The sequence below is a fragment of the Lampetra fluviatilis genome, chromosome 40 (genome assembly GCF_964198595.1).
Source record: "Lampetra fluviatilis chromosome 40, kcLamFluv1.1, whole genome shotgun sequence".
Taxonomy (NCBI): Eukaryota; Metazoa; Chordata; class Hyperoartia; order Petromyzontiformes; family Petromyzontidae; genus Lampetra; species Lampetra fluviatilis.
In genome coordinates this window covers 7,370,943-7,386,612 of record NC_136314.1, presented here as the reverse complement: position 1 = coordinate 7,386,612, position 15,670 = coordinate 7,370,943, and the positions used below count along the sequence as shown (strand labels likewise).

General features: G+C 53.4%; 1 protein-coding gene across 2 annotated transcripts in view; it reads right to left on the bottom strand.

Moving 5' to 3' along the window:
* Window positions 1–3,450: 3,450 nt before the first annotated feature.
* Window positions 3,451–15,670, bottom strand: part of LOC144946188 (prestin-like) — a 68,662-nt gene continuing 56,442 nt past the window's right edge. For both annotated transcript variants that reach the window (XM_078875015.1, XM_078875014.1), the window contains 4 exons: window positions 13,016–13,070; window positions 11,801–11,976; window positions 11,530–11,598; window positions 3,451–9,654 (listed from right to left, as the gene is read on the bottom strand). In XM_078875015.1, the coding sequence (XP_078731141.1) occupies window positions 9,631–9,654; window positions 11,530–11,598; window positions 11,801–11,976; window positions 13,016–13,070 (324 nt within the window). In that variant the 3' untranslated portion in view covers window positions 3,451–9,630. The remainder of the gene's footprint in view (window positions 9,655–11,529; window positions 11,599–11,800; window positions 11,977–13,015; window positions 13,071–15,670) is intronic.

Sequence of the window (15,670 nt, the reverse complement as noted above, 5' to 3'; positions counted from 1 at the left end):
CAAGAAATTTTACTGAAATGTCTGTCCGTCCCGCGCGTGACGTCACTCCACACGAGGCCCACCCCTCCGCGTGACGTCACTCCACACGAGAGGCCCACCCCCCCTCATTAATATTCATGAGTGGGTGGATTTTTACACGAACGCAGAGGAAGGTCGTGCAGAATTTAATAATGTATTACGCAAAGTCGCTTCAAGTATGACGTTTCTTTGCAGAAAGTGACGGTAAAAAACAAGTCTACGCAGCAGTGTTACATCCGTGCGTGACGTCACTGCAAAAAGAGCCCCCCCCCTTCATTAATATTCGTCGCGCACTCCACATGCCGCACCCCTCCCCTCATTAATAATCATGAGCGGATGACGTCACTCCACATGCCGCACCCCTCCACAATAACCATGAGGGGTGACGTCACTCCACATGGGACAACCACCGCCCTCATTAATAATCATGAGCTGAACAATTTTTCTATTGAATATTTAAGATTTACTGCAATATCCACCTATCCTAGGACGGGCAAGAAAGCTAGTTGCTCATCCCAGTACAGGAGTTAATATTTGTCAATATTAAATTACTAGTTTATGTTATTTTATAAGGTGGAGCAGACCCTATAGAAAAAACAACTAATTCTAGTTTACGTAACACGTGATTGGAATTAATTTTGGTTTCTTTTTAAATGGGAGAATCTCAGCGGCCATGCACAGTCCTTCAGGCAGAGAGAGTTCAAAATCGGAGGACGAGAAGGAGCGACAAAACTTTTAACTTTTAAAACAACTTTTATTGCCGCCAGCAGCAACAGCACTGGAGGCGATTTCGATTCGAAACACACAAAGTCACCAGCAAACAAACAGACGCTATAAATCCACGCGCTGTGGCGCTAAATGCACCGCGCACAACACGAAAGAAAAGTCACGTGGTGGTGGTTGTGGTGGTGGTGGTCATCGCGCACGCCACGGTGACGAGCGAGCGCTTCAGAAGGTGAACACCACGAGGGTGCCGTCCACGCTGGTACAGAGAGGGGCTTGTCCGGCTCCCCAGCGTTCGAAGAAGACGTGCACATCACCGACATGTGTGTGGTATGCGTGCTCCAGCCAGAGCCGCGCCTTAAGCAGGCCTCTGAACACTGGAAGCACAGAGCAGCCGTCAGTGTCACCTTCCAGCATCGTTTTCCTCGTTCTGTGCACCGCCGTCTGGCGAGGTCATGGCGCTTGTTAGCCAGGTCAGGCACAAATGCCGAGCTCCGAAACGTTTTTTTTGCTGAAATCGTGGCTCACAGGAGGAGCACGGTCACGGAGTGAGGAGCTCAAACTCCTCCAAGGGTTACTCTTTGGTTCTTACGGTAAATTCTAGGTTTGAAGCTTTCGTGACTGCAAGGATTCATATTCTTAGGTTTTTTCGGTAAAGTCACGTAGGTAAAAAATTAAAATTAATAAAAGTAAAATAAAATAAAAATCACGTTTCGGAGGCAACACAAGCTTCCGTCTTCAGGTGGAACCGTCACAGCACGATAGCTGTATCAAGTGATACGTCGTGAATTTTATTTTATTTTACTTTCATTCATCTTAATTTTTTACCTACTAAGAATATGAAATATTAGGGTAAAGTCACGTAGAAAGAAAAGAAAAGAAATAATCGAATACACCACGTTTGGATTGCAACACAAGCAACCGTCATCAGGTGTGAAAGAATGCTACATTTGAAGTTAAGTCTGAAGTTTGAATAAATAGTAAACGGCAGGGGGAGAGAAATTGGAAGTTTGAGAGAGAGAGGCAAAACATAGACACGGAGAGACAGAGAGAGACACACAGAGAGACAGAGAGAGAGACCGAACAACGCCTCTGTTATGAGGCATTATATAGAGGGGGGGCAGTGAAATAAACGGAAACGGCAGGGGGAGAGAAATTGGAAGTTTGAGAGAGAGAGAGACAAAACACAGACACGGAGAGACACACAGAGAGAGAGACACACACAGAGAGACAGAGAGAGAGAGAGCCTCTGTTATGAGGCATTATATAGAGGGGGGGGGGGGGCAGTGAAATAAACGGAAACGGCAGGGGGAGAGAAATAGGAAGTTTGAGAAAACAAACCTAGTGAACTTCTAAATGTAATGCAATACAAACACAGAGAGTCGGCTAACACAACAGTTAAACATTCTAGATTTGAAGCTTTCGTGACTGCAATGATTCATACTCTTAGGTTTTTTCGGTAAAGTCACATAGGTAAAAATAAATAATAAAATTTATAGAAATAATAATAGGCTAACAACAGTTAAAACACATTACCTGGTTGATTACGTTCTTCCAAAGATTGCTAAATCTGAAGTTAAGTCTGAGAAATTGGGTTGCAAAGCTGTGCAGCTTATCGGTCAAACATTGAGGCGGTTGTTACTGGTAGGAACCTCCTGGTTCCACCAGTCCACAGGGGATTATTGTGTCCGTCCGTCGTGCATCCAAAATGGGAGGGGTGGGGCTGGGTAAAGACGGGAGGGTGGGGAGGGGCTGGGTGGGGAGGGAGGGGCTGGGTGGGGAGGGGGTGGGGAGGGGAGGGGCTGGGTGGGGAGGGGAGGGTGGGTAGGGGCTGGGTGGGGAGGGGCTGGGTGGGGAAGGTTGGGAGGAGCTGGGTGGGGGGGTGGGAGGGGTGGGGCTGGGTGGGGAGGGGCTGGTCACCCCGTGGTGCCCTTATAGAACTCAACGTTTAACCTACTCACGCCGGCTTGTGCCCTCCCTCACAGTCGGGCATATTTGCGGAATACACCACACACCACGCCGCCGTTGACCCTGGCCATTGACCGAGCAACCCAACGTCCCTACCAGCTCCCTCCGCAGGAGGAATGTGTTAACTACAGTGGCTGTTGTTGTTCCCCTGGGTGGTGTGTTTGCGACTGTGTGCAACATTGGGCGTCTGCGTGCTTCCTCCTCCGTCTTGGCACGCAGCACACGGACGCGTGGTTCCTCGCGCCGTCAACGGACGCACGGGGGTTTCGGGTTCAAATAAAATCTTCACCATGTTTTTGAAATCCAACTTTATGGATGTCTATATATGTTTTGCTAATTGTATCGAACACAATTAAAAGCGTAAACTGACGATTGCGTGATTTATATATATATATTTTATATTGGAAAATAATACACCTCTGAATTAAAAATATTCAAGAGGACCATCATTTAATAACAAGAGCATTCGTAATAAACAGAGCATTCGTTTTTCAGGGGCAGCAGCAGAGAAGGGGCCGTGCCCCACACGTTCACGAAGTGATGCCATCTCAGCTGTGCCAGGGCGTCCGTGGGCAGCATGCAACCCTTGTGGCTGCATCCATCCCACAGCCTCTGCCCTCCCGGTCCAAAAGAGCGCAATCTCCATTGGTCCCTGCCACAGCCACATTGCTATGGCAGGGACCAAACGCACATCGAAGACGAAACAAAAAATGTGCTCGAGACTTATTTAAAATACAAATCTTTATTATAAATTACAAGGCACAGGTTCACAGCAGAAAATTATTCAACAATCGTCCAAATGAAATGGGGAGGCCGCGGGTAGTAGGGGAGACAACGGCGAACAGCGACGACCTCTGGGCAGACGCGTGCGTGCATGCGTGCGTCTGCTGTGCCAAACACGGCACAGAGATGAACGCCGTTGCTGGACCAGACTCAGCTCTGTTGTGGCAAGGACAGTGCTGCTGCTGCTGGTAGTAGTAGAGGGACGTTGGGATTGGCACAGAGGAACAACCCAACTCCACAACAAAATCACGTGGCGCTAACCAAGCCGACCTCGAGGCACAGCTCAGCTCCTGCAAGCTGAGTTCCCCCACTTCGTCTCTCTCCACACTCCCGCACCTCCAAGAGTCTAGCTCCTCCACCTGCAGCCTGAAAACCAACCCACGCTGGCAACAACCGGGCAGAGTCGGGGGGGATTGATTGTCGATAAGGTGAAGTTACGTTCCGAAAACGTTTCTCTTTCGCCCAACTTTGATGGACGGGTGACCGTAATTTAAGGATCTCGCTGCCTACCGGGCAACGCAGTGGTGCCTGCAGTGAAGAAACCGTGCAGCAGCCTGTGTTGCAGCAGAGCAGAGCACTCTCCAACAAGCTGGTCCCTGTGGAGAGCGCTCGCCACGGAGTCGAGTAAACACAATCTCCACACGCCAAGCTGCGCCGACATGGCAACGACTGGGGGAGTGGAGTGCGGTCTCAGAGACTGCACCGGCAGCAACGTGGACGACAACAAACGGAGCCGCAAGTGAAACGCAACGCGACATCTTCTCAGTACGGGCCACGTAGATGGGTCAGCATAGCGAATGCCACTTAGTCCGTACGGTTCGCAAGCATTCTTCAAGATCACACGTCCACAACATCGGGCACTCTCGCACAGCACGCTCGAGGCCCTTGTCGAGCCCGTGGGTCTACGCACCACACACCTCACCGAGTTCGCAAGCGCGGTTCATCACGTGGCCACCCGAATCGCGGCCACGTCGCCCCCTCTGCTTTCACGTCCACGCCGACCGCTCGCTCGCAGCGGGCCGGCGGGGGTCACCCGCCGGCCCCAATCGTCGTAAGATCGCGGAGGCTGCGCTGGGCCGAGCCACGTGGTTAGCGCAGGATTAGAGACCGCCGGCGCACGCAGGTGCCTGGCACAGAAATGGCCTGGGTCCACAAGAGATGGGGTCGGCCAGGTCCCCCTGTGGAGCGAATCCGTGCGAAGCTTCGAGTGGCATCTCGTTTGTGTGCGCGGGGGTTTGTCTGCCGGCCCACCGGCTTCCTGCCCGATGGATCTGACCAAACGTCGAAACGGAGCCGAGTTTCTCAACTCCAGTCCTTGAGACACCCAGCCAGCAGACCGCCTGTTCGTGATCGCCAATCCGTTTTAGTCGCATACAAATAAAGCCACTGCACACATCTGATGATTGGTAACGACAGAAAGCTGCTCTGGGGGGACGATGGGGGGGGGGGGTAACGATGACCCTCCTGAAAGAGTGTGGAGACTCAGCGAGGCTTTCCTGGGTAAAGAAAGGTGGCCTTCATCTTCTTGGTTCTTTCGGTAAAGTCACGTAGAATGGAAATAATAAAATAAAACATAATGAAATAATTCTCACGACGTTTCGGCCACAACGCAAGCAGCCGTCCTCAGGTGAAGACCAGGTCTGTCATTCAGACGCTGTCTCCCCGACAGGCCTGGTCTTCACCTGAGGACGGCGTTGTGGCCGAAACGTCGTGAGAATGATTTTATGTTTTATTTTTATTATTTTATTATTTCCATTCTACGTGACTTTACCGAAAGAACCAAGAAGATGAATCCCTGCAGTCACAAAAGCTTTAAATCGAAATTTAAAAGGTGGCCTTCTTTTGAAACGCCTTTCAGGATACAAGCACCCGAATGAGCCCGTGCATCACTCTGTGCACTCTCCATGCGCAGTTTAGCTTCGGCTCGCGCGACAATCGAGATGAAGACGCAACACGCAGGCGAGACCAACACGAAGGTGAATTCTTACATCGAAATTCGATCGCGAATTGAGAAAATGTAATTGCGCGAGGAAGGAGACCTTTGCCTTCCCTTTACACAGCAAGTGGAATGTTTGTTTAGAAACAAATTAAGCCGAATGTAAGCATTGGCAGAAGCTGCGATAGCGCAGCATATCAGCAGCATCTACTGCGGATTATTGGCAATAAATCGCACGTGGAGAAAGCGATAAATTGCGTCTGTCATTCGAGTGAAGAAATACATTTCATCGACATGTCATTGCGTCGTTCCAACGCCAGAGCATGGTCAGCAGCAAAGCCAAATGGGAGGGGGTGAAGCCGTGTGAACGCCGTGGAAGCAACAGTCCCGGCAGATGCGAGACGCCACGGAGATGGAGACGGGTCTCAGCAGTGGCCACCGGAGTAGCGGGATGAAACGGACGACACGTGAAGCCTCCCGCCCAGTGGCGCGCCCACCGCCTGGGGCCGGGTGTCTAGGTCCGGCTGCTCCCAGCGAGCGACCTCCACCCCACGAGGCCTGGGTTCGCACCGACCCGGAGCGCAGACGCCACGGGCGACATCGCCGCCCTCACCCTCGGTCTGAACGCGTGGCGCCCCTGGCGCACGAAAAAGATTCCGCACCGCGGCACTGGAACAACCCTGTCCCAGAGTCTCGCGATCCACACGAGCGCAACGCGTCGCAGCCTTTCTTTACGGTGCGCTCGTAAAGTTGGGTAAAAACGACGACGTGACGCGCCCCCCTCGGAGGTTTCACACCGCGGCCGCTCGCTCCCCCGGATCGCCCCCTCCCCCCCCCCCGTCCCAGGCCGGGCCGTGCCGGGCTCCGGGTCGCGTTCTACTCGGCCGCCGCGCGGACCCCGAGACCGAGCCACCGCTTGCGCCAACGAGGAACGCATCCCAAGAGGAGGCACCGGATTTGAAATGTGTTTTTTTATTTATTTTGAAACGTAATGTGCTAGCGTGTAACGCCAAAGCGACACAAGCCACTTTTGTGAAATAAAACTCGTATCGATACAGACTTTCATCTCATGGACTTCAAAATAGAACATATTTGTATTTACATAAAACACGTTATTCTTTAAAATAATCTTTCCATACGAATATTAGAGTGCTGGACGATTGTGCTGATCAGGCAGATTAAACCGGAATTAAAATACGCGACGTCATCGCCGTCGTCATTATCTGCGTCTTTGAACGGTTTCCGAAATTTTTTATATTATTGAGGAATCCAATCACGACCCCATCACCCAAGTCCACATTGCGGAGTGTAAACTTCTCACCAGGCCCGTTCGACAAAAACCTCCAAGAACAATTTGCACAAATGCTTCGCTGCATCTCCACGGCAGCCAAGGCGGACGGGGGGGTCAGACCACGCAGGAGTCACCGACACCAGGAAACCGGACCACCCGCCCGCAGCGTTGAGAGACGGAGGCGAGACGGTGATCTGGCGAATTCCATAGCGTCACCGTGAGTGCCGTGGTGAGGCACGTTTGGCAGGCGAGGCCGCGACGCTCCGTGCCATCTGCACGTTCGAGCCACGGACCGCTGCAGCCTCACGGCCCCCCACCCCAAATCGATATCAAGCGACCGCTGCATATGCGGTCAAACGGCCTGAGGCCCCCCTCCCCTCCCCCCCTGCTTGTCGAGCACGCAGAGGAGCTCGGTGGTAGAAATTCCACATTCCTATGGCAGAGGCGGGTGAGGTCAAGGGCATCCACGGTTGACTTCCCACAACCGGATTCGCGCGTTTGTCGATCCTGAAGGGTACGACGGCCGAGCGAAGCCTCGAGCGGGATTCGAGCTCTCGCGCTCTCGCGACAGGAGGTCACGCGCCGTGACCCCCGCACCGCGCGGCCGGGAGGCGTTCGGACGTCGCAGACGCACGCATGGGAGGCTTCACCATGTGGGGAACGCTGCCCGACCGCCGGGTCACGTACGTAGGTTGAACTTCTTTCGCACCGTACGCAGGCGTACCGTGTTAAATCGGAGGTGCGGGGGGGGAAGGACAAAAAACTAAACAAAAAAGCAGTTATAAAGAAATGTGATTACAATCTAGATTTAAAGTGCATAGCTCCAGTGGCTTCCTAATGTGGGAAGGAAGAGCGTTCCAGATGGCCGCAGAAGGGCATCTGAAAGCGCACGACGATGCGGTGACCGTCTTTGTTTGATGGCTAGCCAAAAGATGCTGCGAGGATGAGCAGACTTCGCGTGATCGTTTATGCTCCTTGACAAGATCAGCAAGGTACTGTGGTTCATTTGTGACAAGCACTTTGTGTGTAATGAGTACGACCTTATAATGTATCGTTCGGCAACCGGAAACCAATGCAGCTTGGCGAGCACCGGATGGACATTGTCAGATCTTGCAGTACCCATCACGACACGTGCCAAAAAATGTTGTACACGCTGCAGCTTGCTAAAGTTTTTGCCAGACGTCCCGTAGAGTAGCAAGTTGCAATAATCGAGCCTTGTCGATACTATGCTACATGCCACCGTATTGGCTATGTCACGCACGACTCAATCGTGGTCGAATGTGTCATCGAGCTTTGATATTAAAATTACAGGACCTCACCATATTTTGCACATGGTGATCAAACGACATATTCAAGTCGAGTATGGTGCCGAGGCTCTTTTAGGAGGAGCAGAAAACCGAATCCTGGAGTTTGCAACTGCCACACCGGATCCTCCCACACAAGATTTCGAGTGCTAACCAGCAGAACCTCCCAGGGGCCCCAACTCAACGGTGCTTCCCCCATCTGTAAATAAAGAGTACCTGGCTGTTCACCCACCCCTCACCTATGCACCTGCCCGATCACATACTCAGCTACCAACCCACTCAACACACAGGAGTTGACTTCTTGTCCCATCCCGCCAGGCGACATGAACTTTGTTCGAGGGATTCTCAGCGATCGTGGTTTCCCATCGCACGGATGCTCGTGGAAGACTAAGCGGAAATATTTTCCAATCGATTTTAAATAAAAAATAATTAATTTGAGATGTCCGTCAGAATACATACAAGCACGCAAATGCATCACTCAGCCAGACCACACTGCGCATTCTACAATGACAATAGTTTCCCATCTCTACCCAGGGAACCCATACGCGCCTCCAGGAAAATGAGTCCCAGGCTTATACCGTTGGGGCAAGTCATTCGTCAAGACCGGAGAAACGCAATAAGTGATACACGCAATAAGATTCAAACTCTGATGCAGAGACTGTGGCGCAGCCGCTCGATCGACACGTGCTCAACGCACTGCCCGGGTACTGGGCAGCCGTGACTCCATCCCCGCACGTGCCACCAACCCAACCGACTACGCGCGCTCCCGGTAAAACTCGTCACGTGACACGCAGGCGATTGCCCTCGAGGGTTTTTGGTGCCCTGGAGGCATTTTGGCTACAGCTGTCATTCTAACCCGTCGCTCTGTGCCATCATCGACGCCAATCACCAACAGCGATGAAGATGACGACGACGCTTGTGTGTTTGCTGTTTAAACGTTCACACCGCGCTTTACGGGAAGCTCACTTCAAGGCGTGCTGAGGAAACCCCATCGACGAAGGGTGCTGCAGGGTGGACCACTGACGGTGGATATGGTTACCACGGCAACCGTCGGTTACCATGGCAACCATCTCGCAACAACCATGCAGCCGCAAGTCACCAACCCCGTGTGAACAGAATCCACCGTGGTGATGGTTTAACTACAGTAACTTTTTCTCAAGACAACCAACTCAACACACACAGGTTTTTTTAAGTCTCCTTTCCGAGACAACTTTTTTTTTTAAATATATGTACTTATCTGTATATATATAAAACATGTTTCCCTTCCTCTGAAATCACCACAGCTCGGACAACAATCAAGACGCAACCAAATCAATTGTACATGAATCACGGCGTTAAATCTCAAGTGACGTGCGGATAACAAATCCGCCTGCATATATCCAGACATTTGTTCCTCTGCGCGTTGATCTTCCTGCAACTCCACGACCCTCTGGGCACGGGAAACGGCCCCCCCCGCCTCGCGTGACGAGGCATCCGGGCGCGGCGCCGTGCGGTCGAAGAGGGGTACCTCTCCTCCTCCTCCTCGTCGTCGTCGTCCTCGTCTCCCGAGGAGGGCGTCGCGAGGGTCGAGGGGGCGTTGCGAGCGCCTCTCCTCGGTCGCGCGCACGTCACATCTTTGTATTCTCTACGACCTGCGGAGGAGACGACGCACGGGCACCGAGATCAAGGGACGGATTCGCCACGGCGGGGAGACGTCGTTGCGTCGCCAGCGGTCGGCGAGCGACCTCGGCGCAGCGCGGTTCCCCCAGCGGGCACCGTGTGACCGCTTCTGGCAGCGCTGCTGTGGACCGACGAGCCAAGTAAAGCCTCACAGTGTGCTTGGGCTTTACTTTGAAATTAATCAAACAGGAATTCAACCAAGACCACCGCCACCATTGATCCAGTCGTTTCTTTGTAAATCAACGTCATTACGATAATCACCGCACGTTCCTTAACCCCGTGTAAAACACTCTTGATCGTGACCATCATTGCCATCACTCCACCAATCACAACCCGTCCACCTTGATCGCTCAAAATCACCACCACCAGCACCAGCAGTACCACCACCACCACCACGCGCGTACCGAGCACCGCAGATTGTTGTAATGCCACCGCATGCAAGCAGAGTCTACGAAGACGACCAACCTAAGCATCTCATTGCTCCTCCACGACTGCGGAATCCTCGGGCGGCAGCCCTCGCCAGGGTGAGCCGACCCCTGGAGACAAGCCCTGGGGGTTTGTGGCCAGGGGATCAATGACGCCAGGTTCAAAGAGGGCAGCGCGATCGCGTGCCGGCATCACGTTCCCACGCAGCCGCAGCTCGGCCGCTGGGAAAGCGAGCGCAGGGACCCGACGGTACGCCGTCGGATCCGATAATAAATGCCTCCGGAAATCCTCATTTCTCTCGGTAGTTCCAACCCAGTGAAAATAATTCCACATTGTTATGGCGGGGCCCAGTCCATCCTATTGTTGTCCTTCCCCTGCACCACCAATTAGCACAGTTAGCTACGTACGGTGCGAAACAAGTTCCACATATATAGAAGGTCGCTCTTGCAAATGACACATCCTGGTCTCTGGAGTTCTCACTGAAAAAAAAACTGAAACTTTAAAAATAGACAAATACTGCGTTCGTGAAGGCCGTCTAAACCCAGACCCAGGCTCACAGCGAAGGCCTCCAGAACCCAGGCTCCCAGTGAAGGCCTCCTGAACCAAGACCCAGGCTCCCAGTGAAGGCCTCCTGAACCCAGACCCAGGCTCACAGTGAAGGCCTCCTGAACCAAGACCCAGGCTCAAAGTGAAGGCCTCCTGAACCCAGGCCCAGGCTCACAGTGAAGGCCTCCTGAACCCCAGACCCAGGCTCCCAGTGAAGGCCTCCTGAACCCAGACCCAGGCTCACAGTGAAGGCCTCCTGAACCAAGACCCAGGCTCACAGTAAAGGCCTCCTGAACCCAGGCCCAGGCTCACAGTGAAGGCCTCCTGAACCCAGACCCAGGCTCACAGTGAAGGCCTCCTGAACCCGGACCCAGGCACCCAACCGTGGCCACTCTGTGCCCTGGCATAGCCATGATGAACCCCTTGAGGCAAGGAGCATTCCAAGATTAATTGAGGGCCCGAGTTTACACAACGGACTTGCGTTCACGCATTAACACGAGCCACATCCACAGTGTAGATAGAGTTGCTGCTCGTGTGTCTGCTGATGGTGTTTTTAACAAAGTATCTATTTTTTTTATTTAAAGCTTTCGTGACTGCAGGGATTCATATTCTTGGTTCTTTCGGTAAAGTCACGTAGAAGGGAAATAATAAAATAATACAAATATAAAACAACAACAAATTTTCTTGCTGTGGATTTCACACCTGATGATGATTGCTTGTGTTGCAGTCGAAACGTCGTGATAATTTTTTTATATTCGTATTATCTTATTATTTCCCTTCTACGTGACTTTACCGAAAGAACCAAGAATATAAAGTATCTATTTCCTGTACCCGCTACGAGCGAGCGAAGCGATGGGAGAGAAGAGCGGACTCACCATCGGCGCGGGGCTCCTGGGCTCCGGGTAGCACCCTCCGTTCTCCACGGGATGCGCGTGCTTGTCCTCCTGGAGGCAACATCGTCCGTCCGTTACCAGAACCTCACTCGCGGTGCTGCACGTAGCGCTGTCGAGTGCTGTGCGTGTACGTATGCAGAACTTCATTCATACTCTGCATAGCCAACCGTGTTAAATAGGAGGGTACGGGGGAAGGACAACAAACTGGCGTGCTGGCTGCGCGGTGTGACCGTCGGTGCCGGCGTGCGCTCACCCGTCCGTCGGCCGTGTGGTTGTGCGCTCCAGGCGGTGTGGCGAGCGCCGGTCTGCCGTGCAGCGCGTCTTGGCGCTGGCAGTGGGCCACCGCGTCGGGGACGCTGAGGAAGAGCTGCGCTTTGCTGGAGGGCCCGCTCAGGAAGCCGGTTCGCTCCAGCTGGGTCACCACCACCGCTGGCGGCACACAAAGACAAAGATCCCCCGTGTCCAAGTGCCGTCAGCGCAGAGCACCTGCGAAGGCCGGGACGGCGGCGCACGAGGAGGTGGTGTGGCCGGCACCATGCCCGGCTGGCCAGGTGCTCTTTTAAGGCCAAGTTGAGCTACGGGATGTCCAGGAATTGTTCTGATATCTTTCGATTGAAAGCTTTCGTGACTGCAGGGATTCATCTTCTTGGTTCTTTCGGTAAAGTCACGTAGAAGGGAAATAATAAAATAATAAAAATAAAACGTAATAAAATAATTCTCACGACGTTTCGGCCACAACGCAAGCAGCCGTCCTCAGGTGAAGAACAGACAGCGTCTGAATGAGATTCAGACGCTGTCTTTCCGACAGCCCTGTTCTTCACCTGAGGACAGACCTGGTCTTCACCTGAGGAGGGGCAGCTTGCGTTGTGGCCGAAACGTCGTGAGAATAATTTTATTATGTTTTATTTTTATTATTTTATTATTTCCCTTCTACGTGACTTTACCGAAAGAACCAAGAAGATGTTCTGATATTGTTTGCCACTGAAAGTTAGCCGTGGCCAGGAGTCAAACCCAAGTGACGATGTTTGTGCGCTAAACACTGGGCCACCGCTCCCCGGACAGATAGACTCAAGCGTTGACCACCAAATCTAGCAAAAGGTTGGGTGCGAGTATGTGCGTGTATTTGAGAGTGGGTGCGCGAGTCGTGCGAGTGCGTGCGTGCATGAACGTGGGTGGCGAGTTGTGTGCGCTAGGTCTGGTCCCGTGCATTCCTCCTTAATTTCAAGGTGAACCGAAACAACAACGGGCGCGTCACACGTGCGCTTAATCCGTTTGGTCGTGTCGAGTGGTGATGGGGGCCAGATCATCGCGTGGCCCAACCCAAGACTCGACCACGACTCGTAGCTCTGCACGCTGCCCGAACCGAGCATTGTATGTCCCCAGGCGTGCGCCCCAAACTGGCAGTAACCATTCAGAGGTGCGCCGAGTGAACTGGGCGAGCGTGCGAGGGAGCAGGCGCGTGACGTACCTCTACAACCAGCCAGGCACACTTGCACTCCCACCTCCTTGTGCTCTTGGAATATCTGTAAGGGAAAGAGCAAGCACCGTGTCACAAAGTTCGCAACCGGGTACCCGATACCCGTACCCTACCCGATACCCGGCTACCCGTACCCGGCCGGGTACGGGTAGCCGTTTGCGACCGGGTACGGGTACGGGTAGGCCGTGAGTCACTGGCGAGTAACCGTTTGTCACTTATTTCGGGTAGGGTACGGGTACGAGTAGGGAACGGGTACCCATTTGCGACCCTGGTGCGGCCGGGTACGGGTAAGGAATCAAAACCCGTTTGCGACCTCTGCCGTGTCATCATCAGGCTACCGTACGGGTTGGTGGAGCGCATAAAATGTTGGGAAACTCCTTTCCCGTGGGCATCGTGGAAGCGCAGTACCCTGGCTCGCCAGGAGAAGGCGGTACGGCAACATGCGGACTAAAATCCCCTCCGTACGGGATAGAGCGTTGCCCCCTCGCACACGTAGGTTCTCGCCGGTAGCTCCCGTTTCCTCCCACACATATTAAAACTTCAAAACACGTTCATACACAGAGGACGGCAGAGCTTGGGCAATTGTTGTTAGCACCGGCTCACCGCCTGGTTTGCTGCCTTCCTGTTCATCTGTGGTTCCTCAGCCTTTGCGAGTTGTAATTTTCATCAACGCCTGGGCATATATAAAACTAAAAGCCAGTATTTTTACATTATGTAAATCAGATTACGCACTGAAACGTTCGCGTTTCTTGCCGTTGGTCAGGAGCCAAGACGTTTAGGTCCATTAAGAACCCTCAAGGAAAAAGAGGCGACCCAAACCACTAAGAGCGAGTAATTAAGAGGAACACGCCCGAGCCGTGCGACATCATGGAATGTGCGCATTAAACAAGCTTGCACACGCTCGCTAGACTGTTGGGGAAAGTGCTAATGGCGAGCAACGCCTATGAAGGCCGGAACGGTACGTGTTGGGTGGCCAGCACCACGCCCGGTCACACACACGCTTACTCACTCACACAGACAAAGATCCCCCGTATAGCCTTAACAGACTGTAGGGGTAAGTGCTGTTAGCGAGCACCTATGAAGGCCGGAACGGTACACGAGGGGGTGGGTGGCCAGCACCACGCCCGACCGCATTTATCTCCCCAGTGGCGATGTTTACACACCACACCAGGTACTCATTTCAGGCTGAGTCGATCTAGGGGAGGCCCTGGACCAGTTCAAATAATCGTCACTGGTGTTGGCCATGAGCGGGAATCGAACCCGGGTCGCTAGGTTTATAGCGCAGCGCGCTAACCGCTACATTAGCGCGCACTCACACACACTCACTCACACACACACACGCTTACTCACACTCACACACACACACACGCTTACTCACACTCACACTCACTCACACACACACACACACGCTTACTCACACTCACAACAACAACCGCCATTCGCCACTAAGTGGCGGTGACGTCACCACGACGCTTGTGCCAGGCCATGTGCACCCTGAGGCCACGTGAAGTGTCGAACGCCCGCTGGCAGGAGGTCACGGGGCAGACCCAGCAGGTGCCACGGGTCGACTGACCGAGATGACCGAGATGACTGGCTGATGCACCACCTGTGCCCCCTACTGTGCCAACTTGCTGTGCTTTAGCCACCCGGCGCTCCGCTCGTTGTTGTGAGCGTCGCTCCTCCGCCCTCCGTTGTTGTTGGAGGGCGACTGCCTCCAACTGCCCAGTAGCGTCCTTCACGAGCCTCCTCCACTGAGGCCGATCTTGACACCGCTGGTACCAGTCATCGGCAAGTCCACTCAGCTCCACGTCCTCCTGTACCACATCACTCCATCTCTTCTCTAGCCCGTGCCGCGCCCGTTTAGCCCCCTCGATCCGGCCGAACAAAAGCTGTTTAGGCATGCGGTGGCTGGGCATGCGGGCTACATGACCCAGCCAACGCAGCCTTGCCTGCCGGAGGAGCTCACTGATGGGACTTTGCCCAGATCTTTCAAGGACTTGTGAGCTCCTCACACAATCCAGCCTGGTTAAACCCAGGATGGATCGTAGGCAGGCCAGCCTAAATGTTTCCAACCGGCGAAGATGCTCCACTAGGGGGGTCCACGTTTCGCAAGCATAGAGAAGGGAGGGAATGACCGTGGCCGAGAAGACCTGAAGCTTCGTGCGGAGCGACAGACCAGGTAGCTTCCACACAGCGTTACGCAACCGATGAAAAGATATTGCCGCTCGACTGATTCGGAGTGAGACCTCTGCTGATAAACTGGAGCCGGTCATGAGCACACTGCCCAGGTATGGGAAACTCTCTACTCTCTCCACAACTGCCCCATCACCGATTGGGAGTTGTGGGGGCGGAGTGCCCGATGGTACAAAATACCCAGGCAGGTGCTTAGTTTTGGTGGGGCTGATGGTAAGGCCCCACCTCTTAGTGGCACGCTCCAGTCTCAGCAGCAGCGTCTCCAACTCCTCTTCTGAATGAGCAGCTATTACCAAATCATCGGCATACATAACGTGGTTGACCAATAGGGAGCCATCCCTTGATCGCACCCGGGCGTCGATCAGCCTCCCATTGTATCTGTACCAAATGGTAATTCCCCCGGTACAGCTATTGAAGGCTTCACGAACTACGCAGTCGAAATAGATGTTAAAT